This window comes from Triturus cristatus, chromosome 5_2, assembly GCF_964204655.1.
Source record: "Triturus cristatus chromosome 5_2, aTriCri1.1, whole genome shotgun sequence".
Taxonomy (NCBI): Eukaryota; Metazoa; Chordata; class Amphibia; order Caudata; family Salamandridae; genus Triturus; species Triturus cristatus.
In genome coordinates, this window is record NC_140588.1 from 700,757,215 (window position 1) to 700,779,244 (window position 22,030).

Sequence of the window (22,030 nt, forward strand, 5' to 3'; positions counted from 1 at the left end):
AAGGGAAGACCTACCACTCGGGATCACTTCCGGACTCTCACTTCCGCTCCAGGTTAGCTGTCCAGCTTCCTGCGGCACCTATTTAGGTGCAGGCTGGAGCGGGCACGCCGCCAGCGCGTCGAAGGCGCACTTATGGCAAGGCCGTCTGCGCCAGCCCGGGCCCAGGGCCAGAAATCCTGGCCGTTTTCCTGGAGACAACCCTCGAATTACTTATACTGGGTAGAGTTTGCGCGTGTTATACCCTTCTAGACGCCAGTCATGTAATACATTTTCAAGTGAAGACCTGATAAGATTAGAACATCCACAATGCTCAGGCTGTGATATAAAAATTCCTAGGTGTCCACATAAGATGCAAAACATGAGCAGAGAACCCCTGAAGTCCTGCGTGATACACAGTGAACTCGAGCTAACCCTTACTAATGCTAGATCACTAAAAAAATAAAAATACAAAGTAGCAGACTTTATTCTTGATAACAAACTTGACGCATTGTTTGTGTCGGAAACATGGGGTGGCGATGCAACTGACCGTGACTTTAACATCGCGGTCCCTGAAGGATATAACGTTTTTAGACATGATAGACAACTAAAAAGAGGTGGGGGACTTGCGCTAATCCACCGGAGTGAATTAAACACACACTGCTCAATAATTCCATGTTTAGATTGTGAGGCATTCCTTTTTAAAATTACACTTCTGAAACAAGAGACGTTCAGAGGATTACTGATCTATCGCCCACCAGGCCCCAAAAATAACTTTCTGTCTAACTTTCACCAACTACTAGAACTAGGTCTCAATCCAATTTCTTCACTATTTTAGTTGATATGCATTTCCACCTAGAAGTAACAGCAGAAAAAGACACACAGGAGCTCCTTGAAATGACATCAGAACTAGGACTTAGACAGCTTATTCAAGACCCCACACATTAGATGGTCTTTTCACCAACAATCCCGCCAGCTCTAATCCCTCCACTCTTCCTTTAACTTGGTTTGATCATCATGCCTTATTATTTAGATATAAGTTGCCTCGATCTAACACTGCAAATACATCGAACATCAAGATAATCAGTAGGCCCTAGCATAAAATTGATTCGATATTACTGGCACATCAGCTATTTCAAAGCCAACCGGACCTTGAAATAGAAGCAGATTCCTCAGCTATAAAGTGCACCACATGGCTCAAGTCTAACTTTGCAAAACTAGCACCTATTACCTTGGTTAATAAAAATAGATAGGAACACAAGGGCACCACGTTCCGATCCCCATCAAGCTGCACAGCCTTCTCGCCAACGAATCCAATGAATTAAATTCATGATTATTAATCCTCAATTTTGTCCAAAAATATATTCATCCTTCTTTCTCTTTATTATTCAATTCATTTTACTCATTTTCATTTTCGTTCATTCGCTGTTCATATAAACGCAGGAGACAAGATGTTTCCACATGCCACGCTTTATGTAAAATCACCCAATGCATTTCGGGAAAAAATCCTTTCTTCAGGGGTTTCTAAAATACAAACATAATCATCATCAGTTCCATCATGATATTTAAAGTGCAATAAATAAGCCAAACGCAACCAAATTTCCAAAATATTTAAACTTTGCAATTGTACTGTTTTCAATCCTTCTGCACCATTTAATTCTGCTGTCATGACTCCAAACACTAATCCATATAAACTATCAATGGGCACACACCTCAAATGTCTAAGAATCTCGGCGTGCACAATGCTTAAATGTTACTGACCTTCTATCCACCCCTGGCGCCTGCTTTTAATCTTAATTAGCAATAGTGCTCTACAACGCGCTTACCGTGACAAGTGCAAGTTACACCTCCAAATACGAAGCTTTACTGAATGTCCTCTCATTGTCTGCTTTATTCATTTCCATAACGCGGGGAATCCTGCGCACTGCTCCAACACGTCTTTTCACCAAAAACTGTGTTCAACTACTACGAGTTCGCGCTCCCCTTAATCACCCCAGCTGCCCTGAGCTAAACTGTCACGTGCCATGGAGCACGCACTAAACTACTTACTGGATTGCAGGATAACTGAAAATCATTCTGATTAAAACTACATTACCCGTAATGCCCCTGCTAATATAACACTAATGCTTAAACTAGCGATCTCACCCATGAGGCTGTATACTACTAATACTCTGAACCCAACAGTATGCAAGACTTTATCTTTTTTTAAAAAAACGAAGTTAAACCATTCATCAAAGGTTACATTTGTGCCATATTTTTAACATTGTTTAGTACGAATTTCATTTTGAATTCACGGTCATGATGAAAACCATTTGTGCATGTTTCTAGGGAAACATAACTCCTGCGTTGTCGATGTTGCTGACACTATAATCATGTCCAGTCCTTAAACATATTTAACTGTTCACTTCTCCCATGGGTGCTATCTCACGAGGTAGGTCGGAAAATTCATGCTATGAAAAGTACTTGGTGGTGAGATGCACACCTCTTTACTCAATTTATTACTTGTAATAAATTGAGTAAAGAGGTGTGCATCTCACCACCAAGTACTTTTAATAAAAATAGATAGCCACCATCAGCTGGTTTCTTTGAGGCCCTGAGAGTAGAAAAACAAGCCTGTAGGAGGCAAAAAAGGAAGAGGCGCAAAAATTATAAAGCACCCGAAAAGTACATTCTTGCAGACTATAAGAAAAAGCTTATTGCTGAGAAGAGTCAATATTATACACTACAAATAGAAAACGCTGGCAATTCTAGTAAAGAACTGTTTCAGACCATAAAGAATTTGACTACGGTCACAAAAGAGAACTCCTCTAATCACAACCAAGATTTTTGCAATGCGCTCGCTCAATCATTCAAAAGTAAGGTTGATCAAATGTATGACCTGTTTGAAACCTCTAAGGTCAACACTAATCTTAAAGAGCAGGAATCGACCATTACGTTGTCATTTTTGGAATTTACCCCAACATCTCAATTCAAATAGCCAAGCTTTTCTCTGTTGCCAAATCAGGGTCCCCGAGGATCCCTGCCCCCCTAGGATCCTACAAAATATAAGCCAATGCATCAGCCCTCATCTGTCCAGAATCTTTAATCCGATGCTCTCACAAGGACTATTTCCTGCTATTTGGAAACAGGCCTGTATTCTGCCGCTTCTTAAAAAGCCTAACCTGAACACAAATGACCCTGCTAACTATCCTCCTATTGCGAGACTCCAACTTTCAGCAAAAATTAAAGAGAAAATAATAAATGTCGAACTCTCCACTTTTATCTTAGATAATCAACTTTTAAACCATAGTCAGTTCGACTGCAGAGCAAATCATAGCACTGAGACGGCCCTGATAAAAACTACAGAAGAAATTTGCACTATATTGGATGGCGGCGGGTCGGCAGCTCTCATTCTGCTCGACCTATCCGTAGCGTTTGATACGGTGGACCATGTTCTTTTGGTGTAACGTCTAAAAACCATAGGGATAGGAGGAAAGGCCCTTTCTCTTTTAACATCGTTTTTGTGAGGCAGATCCCATACGGTACACATAGGCAAATTGAAGTCATCACCCTTTGTCCTGCCCTGTGGGGTTCCTCAGGGCTCCTCGTTGAGCCCGACGCTCTTTAACATATATGTTTCCGAACGTGCCCCACTGATCAGAAGTTTTAATTTGACTCCCTCTTCCTATGCCGACGATACCCAGTTGGTAATTTCGACAGTGGATAAGGATGTTAATCACTTCCTCAAATTACATGATTGTATGATCGCACTGAGCAGCTGGATGAGTAGGCACTGCTTGAAGCTGAATTCAAGCAAACCTGAAGTATTTTTGTTTGCTAACCTCTTCCCACCTCGGTCTCCAGCTTGGTGGCCATACACCCTGGGGCCTCCTCCTATACCAGTGGTTAAAGCCAAGAATCTTGGTGTTATTATTGACGAAAATAGTAACGTTTTAAGTCCCAGGTTTCCATGCTTGTGTCCTCTTCTTATCTCATCATCAAAACCTTAAGAAAAATCCTTCCATTCATTAAAAAAAACACCAGAAAGATGGTTGAGACCTCGCTAGTTTTATCCAAATTAGACTACTGCCATGGTCTATATATATATATATATCAACCTCCAAGCCAGACTACTTAGGCGACTGCAGGCGGTACAAAATGCCACCGCTAGAGTAGTCCTGGATATTCCTAAATATCAGTCTGTTAGGACAGGTATGCATGACCTGCATTGGCTTCCTGTCTGCCAGCTTGTTAAATTCAAAGCACTCTGCATTGCCCACAAGGCACTGCATAGAGAAGGTCCGAAATTTCTCTGGAATATTTTCAGCTGGTATTCTCCAAATAGACCCCTGCGATCGGCTAACACCAGTCTGATGACCACTGTTAGAATGAAAAAGACGAACTGGGGTGGTAGGAGTTTCAACTATAATAGCATCAAGCAGTGGAACTCCCTCCCATTACATCTCAGGATAACTCCCACCCTTCTTGACTTTAGAAAACCACTCAAGACGTGGCTTTTTAGAAACTAGCTTCCTTGGTATAGTATGTTGATCCGAAAAGCGCCAAGACACCCACGGGTATAAGTGTGCTACATAAATTGTAATAACCTAATATAACAAATCTTTCCACTATCTCCAATGACCTCGACACTGCCACTCTTAACAACCATCAATGGATATACTCGACCTTAAATCAGCTTGCACAAGAAAAGGTGCATAAACGCCGTAGAACTACCCCTTCGGGAACTTAGACTACAAAAATACTTTTTGCAGGCAAGAACGAAGGTGGTGAATAAACTGCAACAGTGCAGAAAAGGAAACCTACAAAAGTACTATCTTAGCATGCAAAAAACTGATCCATAAGGAAAAAGCGGATTATTTTACTCATAAAATTGAGTCGTTAAAAAACTCCTTTAAAGAACTGTTCATCACAGTGAAAATCTGGCAACGCTCCCTGTAAACAAAAACAGTATGATCAACCAATCTTTCTGTAATTCGCTAGCTTCCTTCTTCCAATCCAAAGTAAAAGATGTGTATAACCTCTATTCTGCCAGTAATATGCAACCCTTCTATCCGCTAGATGAGTATGCCTCTCCCAGTGGTTCAGATTCAACTGATGTTTCTCTAGGTCCTCTTAATGATTCTAAATCTGTTCATGATCCTTCTATTGTGTCCTTTTTCCTCCTGAGACCTGATCCAACCCCTCAACTGACCTCTTCAAATGAAAAGTAAAGCAACTACTAATGAACAAGAGTCCTTCCCCAACGAAGATGCATCTTTCCCAGACTCTAACATCCATGGCTTGCCCTTCCACAAGACTCTCTGGTCCCACTGCATACCCACTGTTCTTATATTGACTTTGTTGTTTGTCCAAAATTGTATACGCCTACCTGTTTACCTTTTTGCTTTCCTGATGTACAGCGTTGTAATCACGAAAGGGTCATGTTCGCACTATATAAAACCCAATAAATAAAATAAATTCAAACTGGTTCCCCACTGGACTCCACCATCCCCCCGCCCCCCCCCCAATTATGCACCTGGTTCCAGAAATTACATTGGTATCCCTAACTGACCAGGATGTTTAGTTCTAGCTATTTCCCCAAAGACTGGGGAAAAAACATCAATCCTGCCTCTCCTTAAGAAGCCTAATCTTGATGCCTTTGATCCTAACAACCTTTCTCCAATTTTGCATCTTCCCTTCCTCGCACAAAAATGTTTAGAAGGCCATGAATCAGGAACTTACATAGTTTATCAGCAATAATCATCATCTTGAACCGACTTAGTTTGGCTTTAGAATCGAACATTGTACCTAACGGTCACCTGATTTCCTGCATTGGGTGCTGTGCTTCGAACTGTGAATGTTAAATAAGGAGTACTTAAACCATCTGAAATTAAGACTTTTGTTCTCATGATGCTGGATATGTGAGAGAACTTCACAACACGCTGTGACGTTTGATTGACGGATATGCCAACCCTGATGAAGTCCTAATGGATGAAACGCGTTGGCTGGGCTGACTCACTTTTTTGATAAAGAAAACAATAAAATTGGTTTTATGCGAATACAAAACTCCTGATGGGCTGAATTTGATCGAACTGATGCTATTTGCGATTTGTGAATGACTTAATACTTTGAACTTTCATTACCCAAATTGAGTTATACTTATGTGACATTATGCGCTCCTTTTTCAGCAGTTGTATAAAATATTGAAATAGTACTGAACTGGCCTTGATTGCTGCCTCTGAAGACATCAAAAAGACACTTCACAAAGTAGAAAACGCAGCCCTGATGGTGTTGGACCTCGCTGCAGCATTTGACATGGCCAATCATGACTTTCTTATCGAATGCCTTTATTGCATCGGAATTAGGGTCATCCTTAAGCACAACTCTTTTTAACCTTTACGTTACCTCTCTGTCTAGTCTCATTAAATCCTTTGGTTTCTCAGTGGTTTCCTAAACCGATGACACCCAGATTGTGGTGTCAGTGGCCAGTAATCCCGAGGATGCTGCTATCAGGTTCCAAAACTGTACGCTACAGATTAGCAGATGGATGAACGAAAATTTTCTGAAGGTGAACTTGGGTAAAACTGACCTTCTGCTGTTCGGAAAGTACACTTCCTTTTGGTCCCCTAGTTGGTGGCCACAGGAACTCGGCATTTTACCCACTCCTGTTACGAAGTAAAAAACTTAAGGATCTTATTCGATAGTAAACTATCATTTGAAAGTTATATCAATGCCATCACCACCTTCTCCTTTTTCACCTTGAAGTTACTTAGGAACGTTATCCCTTTCATTCCACAAGAGCTGCAGAAAACTGTGGTTTCAGCTCGGGTACTGACCAACTATTACTACTGCAATGCTTTATTTACCAATATGCAGAAGAAACTCCTAAACAAACTGCAGATTTTACAGAACGCAGCAGCTCGTCTGTTATTGGGGATCCCCAAGCATCAATCTGCCCCTCAAGCCCTGCTTAAACGTCATTGGCTTCCCATGAGGAAGCTTATTGACTTTAAGGCACTCTGCATTTCATTTAAGGCTCTGCATAACTCTGGCCTTTACTACCTTAAAAGACGTTTTTGTTAGTACATCCATCCTAGGTCTCTACGCTCGTCCACAGCTCATATTATAACTGTCCTGAAAGATAGAAGGTAGAACTAGGGCGGCAGAAGCTTTGTGACCTGCACCTTCAAATCTGGAACACTCTCCCTCCTAACCTCAAGAAAATGACAGGACTGCTTCCTTTTAGGAAAGCTCTGAAAACATGGCTCTTCAATCAGTAGGCTTCTTCTACTCCGTATATTAACCCAGCTTCCAACAGGTTAGCGCCTAGACACCTCTGGGCAGTAGCGCTCTTTTCTAAATCTTATTTTCATTTCAGTATCATTCAAACATATCAAAACATCCTGTTTACACTCATTAATAACGGAAATAATAAATTCATCAGGATATACAGCAGACCTTAAAGATCATTCTCATTTCCTTGCATGCTACATTCAGAATTCTCCTAGATGGTTGCTATACCTTATTTTTCAAAGGAAATTCACCCAATGATGAGACTAGATACGCCACCTCTCTGGGAGAAGTGTCAGCATTTAACTTTAGGGTTGTATATTGATTAACCAATTGCTTGCATCCTACTTTTCCTGGCCTTTTCTTCTCTGTGGATCTCATGGGGTTTTTCCCCTCTCCTTATCTCAATCTCTTGCCTTTCCTTGTCCTACTTTTCCCACTTTCTTGTTAATCCGTATACCGGTCTACAGGCCATCATCCTTCTCACCTTCCCACCTGTCTGATGGATACTTCTAACCTCACATTTCTCTCCTTGTGAGTATACCTAAGTGTCATTCTGAATCTGGAAGATGTTGTCAGCATAGCCCCCTCGTGCTGGTAAGTGGTGTGGTGCTGTTTCTCAACTGCCTCATTTTGCATCTAAGCCTCGCTGCATATAAGTGCCACTCCTGCAGGCTTATGTCAGTACCCTTATTTTTACATGGGGATCTGGAGATAGCTCCCAACTTTTGTCTAGTTAGTGGACGAGTTTTTCTAAAAATACTTATTTTCCAGTAGGTATGGGAACATTTCCCCTCCTAAAATGACAGGGTTTAAACCTTGTAGGAAGTATGACAAACAGATGTCTGTGACAGATCCCCACAAGGTACTTTGCAAATATTTGGCACCATTCCAGATCCTTATGGCATACCCTTGGGCAACACAGACCTGTGGAGGCCTGCAGTCGGATTACCACTGTCAGATCTGTCCTTGGCACCATCTGTGCCTCCTAGACCCGTTTCAAATTCAACTCTGACTCTGTAGCAGACTTCAAATCCGGTGCCAAGATCCACGCTGGTTCCTGACATGTCTACATATGCCCCCAACGAGGAAGAGTCTGTTCGTAGTGTGTCTGAATCCGAAATGAATTTGTCTCTATCTTGACTGAAGTTGCTTCCCGGAGCAGTTTTAACATGCCCGTTCAAAGTTCATTCGGATTACGACAAAGCGTTGTTTTTACCTAGGAGCTGTCCTCCAGCACTCCACAAACTTTTTGGATTAGACAGAAGGTTTGTAACCTGGGCAGGCTTCGTTCAACCCCTTGTTACCATTCATCATCCACAAACAGACACATGGGAGATCAATTTAAAAGTGCTTAATTAGTACTGCGAACATTGAGGTACAATAACAGTCGATCTGTTCACCACATAAGAAAATGCAAAAATGCCAAAACTTCTCATTCAGATTCTCCCACCCCCAGTCTCTGGAAAATGCAAGGTGGATTAGTTGGTCAGGGTTATTTGCATACACCTTTCCCCTGATTCCTTAAATAATCAGGAAAATCAGACCAACATCGATGACACTCCTCCTTATTTCACCAACATGAGCAAGGCAGACATGGTTTTCTTTACTTCTTGAGAGGTCCATACATTCTTATGAGGAGCTATAGTGGTGCCAAGACCCACTTTTGTTACAAAAGGGTCAGTTGCTGCACCCAGTTCCTAAGTTACAATCTTCTCATGAGTGCATGCAAATATAAAGGGAGGCTATAGACAACCCGCCATTTGGGCATACTATATGAACACGTGTAAATGTTTTTCTGTTCTGCTTGTTATATAAAATCATTGCAAGCTACGGTACAAGATATTGTATGTTAATTCATTACACTTGCACAGGTTGGGGTTCACCTACACATCAATCATAATAAATTTGGTCGCCTGTTTACAAAATAGACAATATCAAACTATTTTTCAAAACCTGCCCATCAAAGCATTTATGGTAGAGCTTAAACTGTTCATTCCACCTAAGCTATCATCTGTTTCTTCATGGAACCTCAATATTGCCCTCACATTACTTATTTAGGCATCATTTAGGACCCTTTATTCCTGTCCATAGACGTTTCTGTTTTGGAAAGTGGCTTTCCTGGTTGTCATCATTTTGTTATCATAGGGTCAGTGAATTGCAAGCTTTATCGGGTTATGAACCATTTTATAAATTTACAAGGGTTGTCCTTAGAGCTCACCATTGTTTCTTGCCAAAAATAATTTCTCCTTTCCATGTCAATCATTTGCTATCTTCCTTTCTGCAGCCATAGTTGGAATTATTAAGTGCTTGACATGCTTTAGATATCAGGAGAGTGTTAATGTACTAAATAGATGGAACTAAGACCTTCAGAAAGCCAAAACTGCTATTTATGGCTTTCGATCAACCCCGCCTAGCATCCCACTTTCGATATGCAGGTATAGTTAGATGGACCATAAAGTGTATTCAGATGGGCTATGTTAAAGCTAAACGCCTGTTAGCATCAATGCCCATGGCACACACTGCACACAAAAAAGGGGCCACAATGACCTTCTTGGGCAAAACAATCTTAGCTGACATTTGTAAAGCCGCAACTTGGTCATCTGTTGACACATTTACTAGGCATTACTTTGTGGCTATTCAAACAAGTCAAGAAAAGGACAAGTTGGTCAAACTGTTCCCAAAACTCATTTTCACATTTCTTTCACTTTTGCTTGCAACCCACTGCTTGAAAGATACCAATTTTTATATTATGGAAAGTATGTGATCTACAGATACACATACTCCAAATGCAAATGGAAAAAGTTTCCTCTAACAATGTGTTTTCAGCTTGTATTGCTGTAGATTCACATGCACTCAATCTGCATCCCTGGAATACAAGCTAACGGAAGATGCATCATGTTTGTTACTCCGCTCCAGTTCATAGACTTTATACTGCTTTACAAATAAACTCTTGCATTTACCCTTATATGAAAGTACAATTTAAGGTAGACCCTGTGTCCATGTGTGTTTTAGGTCTCATGGGGAGGTGTCGTGGGTCACCCAAAAACCACAAGACTTTCTTTGAAGAAAAACAAGCCCTGACATAATGTTTCGGCTTTAGATGGAGTGTGCAGATTGTGATCAATGTCACTACCAGCAGCAAACCAACTGTGACCCTCTCTGAAACCACTGCAAATCGATATCCTTGAAGTTAACTAGGTGTGTTTCCTGAAGGAAAGCATGTACCTCTTCTTCTGAAGGAAGACTGTACTTTGTGGTGTCTCACAGGGTTTGCCACCCAGATCGGTTTTGAAGCAAAGCCATGAACAAAATGGTTACAACTGATTGCTCAAGTGTCTTGCCCCAGTGCAAAATGTTAAGTAATACTGACTTTATATTTTGAGACTTTACAAATTGCTTCAGTTTTTATTTTCTGTAATCTGACTTTAGGAAGAAACTATAAAAACATACAAAATGTTGCTACCATTTGTTGGTTCCAAAAATGTTTGTTTGTAGTGTACCATTCTGTTGGATCACCAACCCAAAGTCAAGGTGTCTTAATTTAGTTGCAGTAGATAATGCCCATCTGATCTGGACTATTAAAATAGGTTTACCGTAGTTTTCTTACCACTGTTGCTACCCTATGCCTCAAAACTTGTTCAACACCATCTCCTCTTTGAATAACGCCAGTAATTTCACCATTGTACATAGTTCTTGAATTGGTGTGCTACTCCCTTTCTATTGCAGTTTATTTTTTCCATGTGCTACAGAGCAGAATTGTCTGTCTGTGGCAAAGGCATATCTCTCTTCATGTTCTGCACATCACCCCATTGCCTTCCAAATAAATTATTGGATTGGAACGAGGGACCGCCTATTTTTATCATGCAATCACTGTAGGTAGGACTCCAATGCGTTTAAGAATGAAGTACATATATTCTAATTAGCCACAGGAATATTGTATTTTATGTTGGAGAAAGAAAAGCTTAAGTCGCTAATTACAATATTTAATGCAAGCAATTATTTGGATTTAGATGTAGAAATATTTTAAAGAATTGAGATGTTCAATAGAAGTGACTAGCATTGGAAAAAAGTGGAAATATGCAAAATCTTTCTGCTTATACTCTGTGTGCCAAATGAAATGTAAGGTTTCAAGTGATTTTAATTATTTTTTTCTCTACAGGAAGCGCAAACAGCTCATTTGCTAGTATAGCAGCTGAGTGTGATACTGCCATGGATGAGGTGCTTCCACCACTGGAGGATCTTCTGCATTCAAAGAGGAGGAAAGGAAGGAAAGTGTATCGGGTGAACAGATACCAGCAGAGAAAAATAAAAGAGGAACCCCAGCAAGAGGAAATCTCTTGCCCATCCCACAACCTGAGACGGGCACGTGAGGTTTCCCAAAAGGTTGAACGGGTTGGTTCATTTTGGGCGCTCTTTGAAAGTGACGAGGAGGTTGATGGACATATGAAGAAGAGAAAGAGGAGACGGCAGAAGAACCGGAAGTACCAGAATGGAGAATACCTAACTGAACGAGAGGAAGAGTTGGAGATGGCCCACTGCTACAAAAGAAGGAAAGCCAAAGCAGGTAGACATACGTTATATTTCTAGGTTACCTATGTTCAGTTAAGGGTTAATGTCTTCAACACTCCTTCTTCTGTACCAACTGCTTAGATGTAAGATCATGCTCATAGAACTTGAGCATTCACCTCCCACTTCCTCCAGAATTGTGGAATGTATAGGACTGCTAGTGTAAGTCGAGTCTAATCTGTGATTTACATATTAATACTCTTTTCTCTGTGTCATATGTTGAATGTATATTTGCTACCTAAAATTGTGTTGTGCAGTGTCTTGCTTACTAGCTTGACTGGCTTTCTTACGGACTAGATTGAGTCCTATTAGATTTTTAAAACTGTTGCGTCAGCTCAATTCAGTACGTCCTAATTCAGAGTATTACTTTCTTCCCGTTCCTCATATTTCTTTTCACGCTTAACCCAAACACATCAGTTCCCTTCCTCTGAAAGACCTACTCGGGCCACTCCTGTTTTTAAACCCAATGAATGTGTCAAATGACCTTTAAACTAGGTGCAGTATTGACGAGAAGCTGAAAGGTGACCAGCTATGGATGATTAAGTATAACTTTGTCTTTACGTGCTATGTAATGTTGACCCTGGAATCAGGAGAGAACTCAGTTACTAAAATGCGTGTAGTTGGTCATGTTCTGCACTCTCTTGCTTCAGCTGTGCTTTTTAAAGCTATTTAGACACAACAGCAAGGTAATTACTCTTGGTCGTTTCTGTGGTCAAATGGAGTTTAGAGACATTTCTCTCCGGTCGTCCCTTGCTTCCCTCCTAATGTCACCTAGTCTCTTCTCTGCTGTAGGAGATCAAGAACCTCCATTGTTTCTGAGATTCAAGGTTGCCAACCAAGTCAGAGTTGAACTAATGTTTGCACTGATGAAGTTTGATGGTTTTTGTAAAATTCTCTACCTCTTCAGACTTTGTCTCCAGGAGGAGCTATTGTAGATTATGACTCGCACCAATTTCATTTCTCCAGTTGGCGAACTACATCACCCCTGTGGAGTTCAAGGACACCTAATATCCTGCTCAAGCACACCATTTGAAATAATTTTTGGATGTAATGGGTTATGTACCACTACAAGATCCTTCACGTGGCCCTAAACTAAGCTGGCACTACCTTTAAAATAAAAAAAGAGCAGTGCCTTTTCTGCACCTCTCAAAGGCTTGATTGCCCTTAGCTAAATAACATACTGGTGGGGTATTCATGTCCGTAGAGGTTCTGCAGTCTTGGTTTGGCCATGAGCTTGTTGTAGCACAAGTGCTTCTCTGCCATTGCGGCAAACTCCACTCCCTTCCAGTGTGTTACATTCTTTAACATCATTTTCTCCCTTCTAGTGCCTTACTTTCTCTAACATCATTTTAAACATTATATAGCATTTAGTATTTTCTCCACAACTTGCTATCTTTTCGGGAAGGAAACTTTTGTCCTTGTGTCCATTTTATTTATTTGTTCATGAACAGTGAAATGTCACAGAGCCCACTAGTTTTTAGGGACTAAAGACAGCTACTCTGTGGTGGCTCTAGTTGTGTGATAGGCGTGTGGCTGTTCTTGGATGCCCTTTATAGAAGTAAAAATCGAGGTGCTAATCAAGAACCTGTTCAATTCCTGGTACCCTGCTTATGTTGTACTATGTATGTAGCTGACTTTAAGACAGCTGACAAGGAGTGAAGTGTAATTCAAGGGAACTGCGATCAAACATACTAAAATATTTGTGTCTATGACCATGCAGTAACTTTAATGACTGACGCAATTCAATAGCCCAGGTAACAGCAATCTGTGGTCTTGGGCAACCGTAGTGAGAGGAAGCAGCTGGAGGCAAGAGTTGCAGTTCAGGACTGTGTACTAAGAAGTTACCTAATGAATGCGAATAGTAGTCGTTTGCCTTCACCAAATTCTTTATTTCTGTGCATCTGCTTGTATGACCGTGCTTCTCAGTCACCATTTTTGGTGCCAGCATGGGTGATTTACTGCATTTTGTGAAGAGTGAATGTGCTAGATATTCTTGCATTATTTTACAATGTTATCGAAAGCAATGTTTTGATGCAATTCCTTACTATTTGTGCAGGGTGCACACGTTACTGCGCTAGAATATACATGCTCATGGGTAATTGTAAGGGCCTTTAACAAGAATGGGCACTTTGCTTTAACAATGTAACATCGATAACGATGGATGTTTTTTCGGAAATTGATGTTGGTGCAGATTGATAATCTGTATGTTGTAATTTATAAAGCTATTTTGTTTTGGTTGTGGACGTTTTAGGGTTAAGAGATAGATGGGGTAGGCTTGAACGGTTCATGGGTTTCATTTCAAGAAGTTGTTTTTTGTAGAAATTTTAATAGATGTTATTCAGTAAAAGAGAAATTAACCATGGTTGTAATGACCAAAACCTGCATCGTGCTAGATGGATTTCGTAGGAAAAATAAACCTCGGGTAGAAATGTTATATCACTCCAGCTGAGAATTAGAAACCTAGAAAAGATGATGGTGAACTGGGAGGGATAACTTTGAGCGAGTAAGAGTAGGGAGAGACTGATGAACGCAGGAGACACTTGCATTAGTGTGTACATTGCCAGATAACTAGGTGTGTGGCCCCTTTGACAAGGCAAGATAAGTGTTAAGTGAGGCGAGAAACCCAAAAGAATTTAGACTAGATGCCTGAAAGTCTTGAGGAACCTGATAGGGTCTACCTAGCAGTAACCGGCAACAACCTGAATGACACATGCTAAGGTGAAGTGGAGGAGTGTACTTCCACACCAGCGGTAGAAAACACCCTCCAAATGAAAGGACAGGTTCATCGGAACTTGGCACCTTCGGGCTGGGTCACCACAGATTCGTAGAGAAGGTGAGCAATTGAACGCCGTTGCATGCTTTGAGCCGCTACCCTGTGGAGTGCCACAGATTCTGCTCTGGCACAGGTGGTCAAGGAACACCACCAGGCCGCCTTGGAAGGAGGTTTGAGACTTTACTTGTGATGGTGCGGTTCATGACGATCATAAAATCGAGTGGCAACCTTCCGTTTTTTTTATAGCCTTTATATTTCCCACAGCTGCTATTTCCCACATATCCAGCCTTCGCAAGTGAGTGATTGACACAAGTTTTTCTGACATTCCCCCCCATTATGAGTGTAAACGGGGACAGTCCATTCTTATGTTTGAGATCCGCCATCGGTGAGTTACATCTGTCAACGGCCCCATGGAAAATTCTGTGTAAAAGTTCAAGGGAAAGATAGACTCTATGTATGATATAGAATTGGATACGTTTGAACCAGTCTCTGGAATATTTCAGAGCCCTCGCCCACTCAGTCATAAAGTACACTGTTGAATTCTTCCTCCCAGGACTGGCATTATTTTAAAAGTGTGCAATTATAGGACCTTTTCTTTATGTACCAAAATCCTTTTACAAGTTGGAAAATTCTTTTAATCTTGTAAAAGGATTTTAAGATCCAGTCTAAAAACCCAAATAGGAGAGAGCATGAAAGGGGCATCCCCTTCCTATTTGCGAGTCAGAGAGGAATGTATAAATGGTTTGATCAGATACTGAGACCTCAAAGAGGTGGTTCTCTTTCAGGGGATCCTCATCAATAGTCCTAAGCACTGAATATTCCCGACCGTGTGCGGGGACCCCAGAGATAATATAAAAATTATATATGGAAAACATATATATATACACACATATATCATTTTTTCTCATACCAATGCAGCTGCCATCTAGGAGGCTAAACAATGTAATAACACACAAAAAAATTGTATTTGCAAATATATAAAAACACAAGAGGGCAAGTAGCACTTGAACTCTGTTTTTTAATGAGTAAAACTCATGAAGAGAAAACTGCAAATATAGTAGACACTGTTAGCCTACAGGCTGCATTGAAAACCAATAGCATAGAAAATGAAAGCATTTTCACACAAAAACTGGCACCGTGCCTTTAAGGCAGCCATGACCTCTAGTTTCTCATCATGCCTCAGGGGTGACAGGGCAGTTGTTCTTTCTGGCTCCTTCAGTCAGGACCCTGGATTCACAGCTTTTCCTTTTTTTGACTTTCTGTCAAAAAATATCTGATAATTTTCTAGTTTTTGTGCTTTCACTCGATGTCTTTTTGCCTTAGAGCGAGAGTGATACCTTTTTTGAGTTCCAGAAAAGGTTTATTTTCTTCAGAAATGCCTTCTTGATCCCTGCCCTGTCAGTGGCAAGAAGGCCAGATCCGACACACACCCTGTGTGTATTCTCTGCCTCCTTGATTCTCACTCTTCTACCAACTGCCATCATTGTAAGAAGTTGTCGAGAAGGAGAATCAAAGACAGGGAGAGAATTCGACTTTATGGCCTCTCTGAAAGAGGTAGGTCTCCTGTGAGGAAGCAGAAAAAGAGAACTCGGTCGACATTGAGAGGCAAGGTCCCGACCTGTTGTCCTTCGGCGTCAGGATCGACGTCGAAGCTGCCGACGACGAAGAAATCGGCGTCGAAGAACTACGGTGATGCCGGCACATCATTCTCAGAAATCGACATCGAGATCAACGTCGACTAAGGTAACAAGTCCTCTGTTGACGTCAACCAGGCGACGATCAACGTCGAGGGACAGATCTCCATCGACGCTAGCTAGGCGATCGACGTCGAGACACATCACTCCGTCGTCGCCTCGTCAACGGCGATCGACGTCGAGATCAGTAAAAAGATCTTCGTGTCGAGGCACAGGACACCATCTTCGACATCGAGGCAGTAGTCTCCATCGAAGCCAGCCCAAAGATCTTCGACGTCGATACACTATACTCCATCGTCGACGTCGAGGCAGAAAATCTCCGTCGAGGTCAGAGCAAAGATCTTCGACGTCGAAGTAGAGATCTCCGTCGATGGCAGCACACTGCCGTTCAACGTCAAGACACCGGTCTTCAGAGCAAAGGTGGCTGACGTTGAAACACAGTACTCCGTCGGTGTCAGGTAGACGTTTGACGTCGAGAGACCGGTCGACTACAAGAATGAGTCCTTCAGCCAAGAGGACAAAGTCAAGGCAGGCGTCTCCATCGAGAAGACAATCTGTGCAGAGGCGTTCCAGATCAACGTCGAGGCACCAGTCTAAAGAGGCCTCCCATCCAGTAAGCCTGTCCTCGTCACCAACACCGATGTCTAGGACAGGTTCTCCCAGCTCTCAGCACCAAGGTCTCCAGAGGTGGTGATATCAACATCCGGCAGTCCAGTGTCCAGAAGACACCAAGATTCCCCGACCAGACCTGTACAAGAAGAGGTGAACTCTCCTCCCACTACACAGTCTCCTGAAGGGCGAGAGAGGCAGAGATCACCTTCCATCCATCTGTTGCCACGATGGAACAGGCCTTTACATCACTGGGCCACGGCCACAGCCACAGGGGCGCAGCATTACTCGAGCACTCTTCACAGATAGCCGTTGGCTCGTCTGGTACAGGCTGTGGATAGGGAACGTACTCCTTCAAGAGCCAGAGCCCGCAGCCGCACTCCTGTGCATTCACACAGAAGGAGGTCTAGATCTAGAAGCAGGAGGAGAAGACACAGATCTCCAACTCCCTCCTCTTCTTCCACTCGTATGTCCCACAGAGACTATTCGCCTACTTTTACTGACAGTCCGCCGTCGAGGGTCTCTCCGGTGGATGATGTTTCCACTTTTCAGGACATTCTTGGTAGAGGGGCAACGAAGCTAGGCATCCCTATGCCGACTCGTCAGAGAATGTCCTCTGTGATTTTTGAGACTCTACACCAAAGGGAAGCATCTAGAACTCTGCGACCATTGGTACCGGGCCTCATAGAGCCAGTGATGGACATCTTTCTCACGTCAGCGACAGTTAAGACCGCGCCAGCTAGAATTTTGAAGAAGTACCGCTCACTAGAAGACGATCCACTCTTCCTTAGATCTGATCCTCCTCCGCATTCTGTGATAATTGCTGCAGCAAAAAAGACTCATGTTATTGCTTCCTCCTCTACTGTTCCACCAGACAAGGAGAGTAAAACGCAGGATTCGTGGGGTAGGAAGGTTTGTGGCACTTTGGCCTCTATGTTGAAGGTCTCCAATGCATCGGTTCTCTTGGGCCGGTATGACAGGTCTCTATGGTACTCCCTACAGAGATTCACAGAGAAGTTGCCACAAGAAGACCGCAAGGACTTTGAAGAGATCTTGCAGGAAGGCAGCTTGGTGTCCAACGCTGCAGCTGATGGGGATACTCTTTCGGCTCATGCCTATGCAAATGGAATATGCGCTAGAAGAACATCTTGGCTACGACTCACAGCACTCAAGCCAGAAGCGCAGTCACGCGTCCTGAATCTTCCCTTCTCCGATTCCTCTCTGTTCGGGCTCACACGGATGAAGAAATGTCCCGGATGAAAACAGAGCTGGACACACTAAAGACCGTGGGTCTCGAAAAAAAGAAGGAATTTCGCAAGCGATTCAGGTCTTACAATCGGTGATCCTCCCAACAGAGGGTTCAAACCCCTCATTGGCAGAAAAATCAGCATCAGCAAGGTCAGCAAAGGTCTCGGTATCAGGGCAGGCGTTCCTCCAGAGGAAGAGGAAACCAGCGTCAGACTAACACCTCATCCAAGACGCGGGCCAAACAATGAGTGCCCACTTCCCCCATCGCCATTCACCACTCCAGGGGGGGGGGGGGGAAGTATTGCAAATCATCTTGAAGAGTGGCGAGCTATCACAAAAGACCAGTGGGTGTTTGCTACGCTGCAGAATGGGTACTCTCTACGTTTTTGACGCCGCCCTCCCTCTATCCCTCCGGTTCCATCATCGTGTCACCAGCTGAAAATCTTACAGAAAGAAGTTGCCGCCATTCTCAAAGTCAGCCATCGAGAAGGTGCCAATATCTCAAAAAGGGAGAGGGGTTTACTCAAGATACTTCTTGGTAAAGACGAAGGGTCGAAAAGCAGAATACAGACCCATTCTGGACCTGCGAACACTCAACAAATCAATCAGAAAGGAGAAGTTTCGCATATTAGCTCTCCATCAGAGATATCCACATCTCAGGCAGGGAGATTGGATGTGTTCGCTGGATCTGTAAGATGCATACTTTCACGTTCTGGTCAATCAGCATCACAGACAATACCTAAGATTCCTCGTGGGATATTCTCACTACCAGTTCAAAGTACTACCCTTCGGGTTGAAGTCAGCTCTCCGGGTGTTCACGAAGTGCATGGCAGTAGTGGCAGCCGCACTGCGCCGCAAAGGCATCTTCGTGTACCCGTACTTGGACGACTGGCTGTTGAAGGGTCCCTCACCACACAGCGTGAAGTGTCATTTCCTACAATGCCTAGAACTTTGTCACCGGCTGGGCCTTCATGTGATTTTCAACAAATCCACTCCACAACCTACATAGATAATCCATTATTTAGGTGCTCTTGTAGACTCTGAGGTAGAAAAAGTGTTTCCTTCGGAGGAGAGACAGTGTTCCATCATACAGAAATGCAAACTTGTTCTGGACAACAGGAGGCTGTCGGTTCGTCGGATTGCCTCCCTGCTAGGGTCGATGGCATCCTGCATCTTCCTGGATCCCAATTCCAGACTAAGAATGTGTCCTCTTCAGCGGGATCTGGAGGACAAGTGGGACCAGCAGACAGCTCGCTGGGACGACAAAATAAGTCTCTCAAACGCGGCAAGAGCTTCTATCCCTTGGTGGATGAGAAAGGAGAATATGCAAATCGGGATAACTTTTCATCAAACACCTCCCTCTCAAACGCTGATCATGGACGCTTCCCTCCAGGGCTGGGGAGCCCACATGGGATCTCTCCAGACACAAGGCCTATGGTCACCAAAAGAGCGGTCCTATCACATCAACATGCTGGAGCTGAGGGCAGTTCACCTGGCCCTCAAGGCTTTCCTCCCCTCGATTCAGGCAAGTTCAATCTTAGTACAGACGGACAATACCACCACCATGTACTGCATGAACAAACAGGGGGGGGGGACTCGCTCACGCACACTGTCACTGGAAGCTCAAACTCTCTGGCATTGGCTCCTGGCGCGGAACCTATCAATCACAGCAGTCCACCTGCCGGGAGAACAGAACGTGCGAGCATATGCTCTCAGTCGTCACCTCGAAGACCGACAAGACTGGGTTCTCAACGACGAGTTCGTCGAAGACATATTCCAGGCTTGGGGTCATCCCACCACCGACCTCTTCGCGGACGACGAAAATACAAAATGCCGAGACTTCGCCTCAAGGTTCTACCAACCAGGGTCGAAAGGGAATGCCCTTTCCATCCCTTCCTCTTATCCCGAAGGTGGTGACCAAGCTGTCTCATTCCCACACAAGGGTGATACTAATTGCCCTGGACTGGCCGAGACAATGGTGGTACCCGGACCTTCTGCACCTGTCAGAATCCCCTCACAGGAGGCTGCCGTGCAGACAGGACCTGCTGTCCAAGATGAACGGGAGGATTCATCACCCCAACCTTCCCTCACTGAACTTGGCAGCATGGCTCCTGAGGTCCTCCAGTATGGCCATTTAGGACTGCATGTCCATCTTAAAAAAAGCTAGAAGGTCGTCCACTAGGCACTCATATGCATGCAAGTGGAAGCGTTTTTATATGTGGTGTGTTCAAAATAATTGTAACCCCAACCAAAGGACAGGAAGAGGTCATCCTTCCATACCTGCTTTGTCGGACTCGAGGGTAAGGTGCGGGGAGGGGTTGCGGCCATTATATCACAGTCACATAAATTTACTTCCTTAACCATCTCTAATATCCCCTCTGTTGACAGCCTCCTTTTTAAGTTCGAATCCAACTGTACCTCCTTTACCTGTGCTTTATTCTACAGGCCCCCCCCTCATGCCCAACTTCCCCCAAACATTTGGCAACGCGATCGCGGAGTTGGCTATTAACCACGCTAGAGTGATGATTATCGGCGATTTTAACTATTGGCCACACGATGCGCGAGAAACCCCCTGCTCAGCGGACTTCACTGACCTGCTAACCAGAATGAACTTCACCCAGCACATCAAGGTAGCCACCCACATAAAAGGTCATATCCTGGACCAGGTTTGGACATCCAACCTCGAGGTCACTGACCTACAGATCACCCCCTGCACCTGGTCTGATCACCACTTTATCTCCTTCTCAACCCCTAATATCCTCTCTACCAAAGCCCCTCCTCAAGATTCCTCGATGGTCAGGAACTGGAGCCGGATAGACACCTCAACACTCTGCACCCTTCTGGCCACTTCCATGCCCTTCTCCCCTCCGTCCAATGGCCACCCGACTTCACCGCACGCCCAGGCCGAGAACATTAATGCCTTGCTGGCCTCGGCGAGAGATAGCCTGGCTCCCATGAGAAAGCTCAAAAACAAGCGGCCCCATGACGCCCAGCGATGGTTCACCAACAATCTCAAAGAAATGAAACTCGCCATGGGCCAAACCGAACGCAAGTGGAGACAGGACTATTGCCCTATCAAAAAATCTATCTTCACATCGGCCCTCAAAGACTATAAGAGCGCCATTCTCAGAGCTAAATCAGATTATTTTTCTCTGAAAATCCTGGAATCCACTAACAAAGTTAAAGACATCTTCTCCATTGTGGACGAACTTGTCAAACCTGATCGCGTCACTACCCCCTCACAATCCCTCTGTGACTCTCTCAACACTTACTTTATAGACAAAATCACCAGAATCAAAGCTAGCATCCCCAAGCCCACCCTTCCCCCCGATCCTGACTGCCCTTACCGCAATCCTCTCCATCTTGATCTTTTCCACCGATGACTCAGGAGGTCTTCTTCTCCCTCCTCAAAAGGGTCCGCTCAGGCTCCCCGACGGACAGCTGCCCACCTCACATCGCTCGAGAGGTTTTCTGCCACCTTACCGAACCTCCCCTATCACTCCTCAACAACTCCCTCTCCACGGGCATAGTCCCTAATCTTTTCACGACTGCGGAAGTCACACCCATCCTAAAAAAAAATAGGCTCTGACCCTCTTGTTCCTGGCAACTTCCGCCCAATATCATTGCTGCCCTTCCTAGGGAAAATTCTGGAGTCCCATGTAGCAAACTGCCTGAGTACATTTGTGTAATCCTCCCACTATCTAGACTCCCATCAAGCTGGTTTCAGACCTGAACATTCTACCGAGTCCATTGTTCTGGCAGTCCACGAACTTAGGAAGGGAGCTCATCGGAATTCCACGCAGGCACTAGTGCTCCTGGACTTGTCGGCGGCTTTCGACACCATCGACCACAATTTATTGGTTGACCGAGCAGAGAGCGCCGGCATCCGGGG

General features: G+C 43.8%; 1 protein-coding gene across 15 annotated transcripts in view; it reads left to right on the plus strand.

The window, feature by feature from the left end:
* Window positions 1–22,030, plus strand: part of BCORL1 (BCL6 corepressor like 1) — a 1,042,621-nt gene that overhangs the window by 749,819 nt on the left and 270,772 nt on the right. For all 15 annotated transcript variants that reach the window (XM_085607780.1, XM_085607776.1, XM_085607781.1 and 12 more), the window contains one exon: window positions 11,408–11,812. In XM_085607780.1, the coding sequence (XP_085463906.1) occupies window positions 11,408–11,812 (405 nt within the window). The remainder of the gene's footprint in view (window positions 1–11,407; window positions 11,813–22,030) is intronic.